Raw genomic sequence first — 5,402 nt, 5'->3', positions numbered from 1 at the left:
CATCTCCCGTGCCGCGTTACCGATTGGCTGTGCACCGCGTCCTACTCTCTTCCGTTTGGTCTTCCGATTGGAGCCGTCTCGATGAGTCCCCCGCGTCATCCCCGAGGCTCTTGGTCCGCTTTCCCCTTCCTCTTTTCTGATTGGCCGAGCTTACTTTCTCCTTTGGCGCTCATTGGCTGAGTTTGGGGCCGCAGAGCCCGGAGATGCGCGCGCAGGCTGGGGTGGCTGCCTCTCCTACGGCTGGTACTTCTATCCAGGCAAGGGGGGGGAGCGCGGGGCGGCTGGCTCCCTCCCTTCCCCCCAAGCTGAGGCCTTGGCTGGGCAGCTAGGCTGCATTTCCCCCTCCGGGGGGGAGGGACCCCCAGTAGTCATGGAGACTGGCTCTGGGGACCCTCCATCACCCCCTCCTCGGTACAATTCCCCCCGCTCCATGCTCCATGCTCTGAAGGGGCTGGGCCCAGATCCTGTGGCTTCAGTGGAGCCTGTGGACAGTAGGTTGGCTTCAACCATGGCAACAGGCAACTTGGTAGCAGTGGAGCCTGCGGAAGCAACTGCTCCCACCGTCGCAGAGATGGAAGCATCCTGTGTTGCTACAGAAACGACATCAACCGTGATGACCATAGAGATGTCTCTGGTGTCCAGGAATAATGGAGATGTGGCCTCTCTTGTACAGGTGGCATCTGATGCTGGAGAGATCGCTGTGGATGGGACTCCGGGGGGGAATGCATCTGCTACCGCGACGGTGCCTGTGGTGAATTCAGCGGCTCCCGTGTCCACTGTGGCAGCGGTCAATGGAACGTCAGTGACATCATCACCGCAGGACAGAATGATGCCATCGCCTCTGACTTTGCCCACAGAGGCCACAATGAAGCCCCTCCCAGTTCCACCAATGTCGCCGACAGTGGTGGTGGTAGCGCCTAGCCCTGGCTCGCCACCAGAAAAGACTTCGCCCACTGGCCCAGGCGGCTTGGAACCTCATGATCTACCCTCTTCACAACCACTCCAAGGCCTGGGTTCCCAGCCCAGCCATGGCACTCCGGGGCCCAAGGCTCCTCCGGCTCCTGACACCATGAGCTACTTGGAGTCTGTCAGTCTTATGTCAGGCACCATGGAGTCCTTGACCGGCCCTGGATTTCCTGATGATGCTAGCTCTCTGGGTTCAGATTCTGAAATCAATGGAGTGGCAGGCCGTAAGACTGACAGATATGGTTTCCTTGGGGGCAGCCAGTTCTCTGAAGTGATGTAAGTATTGGCACCAAAATGATAGCACTCCTCTAGGGGATGCGAGAGTCCTTTATCTGGGAGCAGATGAGCTTGGCAAGATGTCTGCTCCAACCAAGGTTAGGGAACTGGGAATGCAATATGTAGCCTTTCTTCCTAGGGTGGGGTATTAGTTATCATTCTGTAGAGGAGGGCCACAAAGTTGGGAAACACCCTTGGCCACATTATTACCATGACAGGAAGGTCATTGCCTAAGGCCTCATCCACAGGTGCTTTGTGCTTTCATTTTCTGAAAGGTGTCATTCAAGTTTCGGGAGTGACAGTTTTTTTATTGTTGTTTAATTGGCATTGAGGGACAAGTTCAAAATGACTTTTTCCCTTTGGAATTTATTTGAGCATCATGTACTCAGCATACAAGAAGCTTTAACAAACTGTGGCCCTGGTCACACAGGCCAGATATTGCGGGGGGGAGGCGTGGCTAATTGCCCCGGCGCACTTTGATGCGCAATTACGCAATCAGATGCACCGGCGGCACACCATGGGTCCTTCCCTCAGCGCCGGCAGGTAAACGAGGAACCGGAGGGGAATGCTGTGCGCCGGCGCGATCACACCACGGGCGTCTGGAGGCAGCTCGTGGCAAACATTTACTAGTACCTTGGAGGTACTAGTTTTTTAAGGCACATTGTCAGCGGTAAGCCACGGGTGCGCTCCACTTCCCAGATGTTGGGGTGTGATCGCGCCCGGATAATCCGCCCACCATCCGTGCCTCTCCCGCGGCAACTTTGCCGTGTGACCGGGGCCAGAACTTGGTTTCCTCCAGGATGGAAACTTATTTATGTGACGATGCAAACCTCCCTGGTGTTCTCGAAGGGATCATACAAGTTAGGCAGGAACTGCTGACCTCCTCTTTGTTTGGGGCGACATCTCCAAATGTGTACTCCAAACTTTAAAAGCTTTGGTGGGCTGGAGCAAGTGATGCTTGGTATTCTTGGTGCTGTGGGGGGGCAACAGTGGGAGGGCTCCTAGTGTCCTGGCCCCACTGCTGGACCTCCTGATGGCACCTGGTATTTCTGGCCACTGTGTGACAGAGTGTTGGACTAGATGGGCCATTGGCCTGATCCAACATTGGCTTCTCTTATGTTCTTATGCTTTGCTGTATGACTCGTTTCTCCATCAAAATATGACTGTGATCTCGTTGCTGTCTGTGGGTTTTCCCCCCCTTTTTTTCCATAACTCTTTTTTTCCCCTTCTGCTTGGATGCTGCCCTCATTGGCCTGAAATCAAAATAATCTTTTCGGATGTAGGGCTTCACTGGAAGGGCGCTGGCTGTTCTTTTGTATTAGTCATTGTGGCAGAGAGCTCTTGTATTTCTCGCAAACTAAGGCTTGCCCCAAACTCCTCTGAGTTTTCGGGGTGGGTGAGAGAACTGGCATTTCCTAACAGCTTTCTGGATCCAGGCTGTCATTTGGGTGACTCTTAAGAACATAAGAGACGCCAATGTTGGATCAGGCCAAAGGCCCATCCAGTCCAACACTTTGTATTACACAGTGGCCAGAAATACCAGTGCCATCAGGAGGTCCACCAGTGGGGCCAGGACATTAGAAGCCCTCCCACTGTTGACCCCCCCCAAACACCAAGAAGACAGAGCATCACTTGCCCCAGAGCCCCTATCTATACCTTGTGACTAATAGCCACTGATGGACCTTTGCTCCATATGCCTATCTAATTCCCTTTTGAAGCCGTCCATGCTTGTAGCCGCCACCACTTCCTGTGGCAGTGAATTCCAAGTATTAATCACTCTTTGGGTGAAGAAGTACTTCCTTTTATCCGTTCTAACCCGACCGCTCAGCAATTTCATGGAGTGTCCACAAGTTCTTGTATTGTGAGAGAGGGAGAAAAGTACCGAGTATTCGAGTTGCCCTTTTCGGCACTTTTTTTCCAAAGCTATAATATCCTTTTTAAGGTGTGGTGACCAGAACTGCACACAGTATTCCAAATGAGGTCTCACCATTGATTTATATAGGGGCTGATCTGTTTTCAATACCCTTCCTAATAATCCCCAGCATAGCATTGGCCTTCTTTATTGCAGTCACACACTGTCTCAACATTTTCAGTGAGTTATCTACTACAACTCCAAGATCTCTCTCTTGATCAGTCTCTGCCAGTTCAGACCCCATCAACATGTATTTATAGTTAGGATTTTTGGCTCCAATGTGCATCACCTTGCACTTGGCCACATTGAACCCCATTTGCCATGTTGACGCCCACTTGCCCATCCTTGACAGATCCCTTAGGAGTGCCTCACAATCCTCACTGGTTTTCACCACCCTGAACTCTTCAGACGGGTAGAGTAGAGCAGGATGTCTCCGTGTCCACCGCTTTACCTCCCACGTCGCCCCGGTGAACGTCATCTGTTTGGTGGAGTTGGCAAGTGGAGAAAAGCATGAGCAGGGAATTCCCTCTCTCACAACATGGAGCTGGCCAAGGATTAAGCACACCCACACCGGCTCTCTGCATCTCCAGCTGTTAACATGAAATGCTCAAGTCTCCCAGTGGCTAGAAGGGTCTGAGAGAATGAGCAACTTGGTTACTTCCTGGTCTCCCTCGCTGATGGGATAGATGGGTGGATGGTCATGGTCTGTGCATCCCAGCCTGGCTGCTTGAATGGCCTTCGAGCTCTCCCTAGAACAGTGGTGGCAAACCTATGGCACGGGGGCCAGAGGTGGCACTCAGAGCCCTCTCTGTGGGCACGCGTGCCATCGCCCCAGCCAGGCCCAGACCATCATTAAAGTGTCGAATTCTCTGCCAAATAATTTTAAGTAAATGAAAGCACTTGGGATTGCTTTTCTTACTTTGTTTGGATCATCTTAAGTTAATTTAAGTTGTTTTTTCTAAAGTAAAACCTCAGTATTCAGGTTAAATTGCCGTGTTGGCACTTTGCAATAAATAAGTGGGTTTTGGGTCACAGTTTGGGCACTCGGTCTCTAAAAGGTTCGCCATCACTGCCCTAGAACAAAAGTGGATTTGGTAGTTTTGGACCTGGCTCAGCACAAGCAGAGGCTGAGCAGAGGGAGGCCACAGTGCCCAGGCGAGTCACGTGACAGCAGGCACCGGGCTCAGCCTGGGCAGGCCCCCCCACCCCAGGCAACAATTGGGTAAGTTGTGGTAGCCGGCAGGAACGTTGTGCGATAGGAGTCACCGGGCCCAGCCCAGGCAATTTGTGTGGTGGCTGCCAGAGGGCAAGCCGTGGGGTGGCCGCCGCCAGGCTCAGGCGCCCTCCCTGCCTCAGGGGCATGGCAGAGGGAGGGGTGGAGCACTTCCCAGGTCTTGTTTTGCCCTCTCCATCTGCCCCTGCTCTCGCAGAAGCGTTACGGGAAGGCGTTTCCCAGGGAGTAGGCTCTTGGCCTCAAGCGGGCCTTTGGACATGGACATGCCGCTTGGCTCCTGCTTCTTTTGAGCAGTACCACCTCCCCTCCCTGCCCCCCCAACCCCTCAGTTGCCAGCAACATCTGAAGCCCCTCCTAGCTTTAAAAGCGGCTGGGAGTGGACTGCAAGATCGAATGTGTCAAAGTGGATGTGTTTTTTGCATCGACGAAGGTGCAGCTGGGGAGGAGAAGCGTGTCTTTGCTAGCAAGGAGTTTTTGATCTCTGCCAGGAGGCATGTGCTCCGGCTCCTCCCCTTCCCTGTCATTTTGCCAGGCTAGCCCAGTTTCCCAGGACATGGTAGGTAGATTCAGAAACTTCCCTGCCTGCACGTGCCTGTGGCCTTCCAGCCGGGTGTTCTGTTTTGCCCGGCTTCCCTGGATTCCTGAGTGTGGAACCGCTGGGCCTTGCTGGCCAGTGGAAGGGATGCCTTTTAACTTGCCTGGTTACTTAAGAGCCTCGGCTTTAATGGCCCGAGGGGGGACATCTGCCTCGACTCCTGCAGTGTCAGGGCTCGGCCTGCCATTGGGTGTCCAGAAAGCAAGGTTGCTGCACTTGTGATCAATGCTCCCTCTAAGCTTTGGAGTCTTGTGAGCAAAAAATTTGTGAGCTACTGGCATTAAAGTTGTGAGCAAGCCATTTGGCTGCTGTATAAATTAGTTTGCTCTGGAGCCATCTTTCCTGAGCTAAGAAAAAAATGTGTGAGCTGGGGGCTAAAACCCTGTGAGCCAGCTCACACTAACTCAGCTTAGAGGGAA

The 5,402-nt window shown here is 53.2% G+C and overlaps 1 protein-coding gene across 1 annotated transcript in view; it reads left to right on the top strand.

Annotated features, from left to right (window-relative positions):
• Positions 1-217: 217 nt before the first annotated feature.
• The window catches only part of TBC1D10B (TBC1 domain family member 10B), a 25,544-nt gene continuing 20,359 nt past the window's right edge, over positions 218-5,402 (top strand). The window contains exon 1 of the mRNA XM_015406389.1: positions 218-1,242. Within this exon, the coding sequence (XP_015261875.1) occupies positions 371-1,242 (872 nt within the window). The 5' untranslated portion in view covers positions 218-370. The remainder of the gene's footprint in view (positions 1,243-5,402) is intronic.

The sequence above is a fragment of the Gekko japonicus genome, unplaced genomic scaffold (assembly GCF_001447785.1).
Source record: "Gekko japonicus isolate JY-2015 unplaced genomic scaffold, Gekko_japonicus_V1.1 scaffold2698, whole genome shotgun sequence".
NCBI classification, from domain to species: domain Eukaryota; kingdom Metazoa; phylum Chordata; class Lepidosauria; order Squamata; family Gekkonidae; genus Gekko; species Gekko japonicus.
The sequence above is the reverse complement of the archived record's forward strand: the minus strand, read 5'-3'. Positions and strand labels throughout refer to the sequence as shown.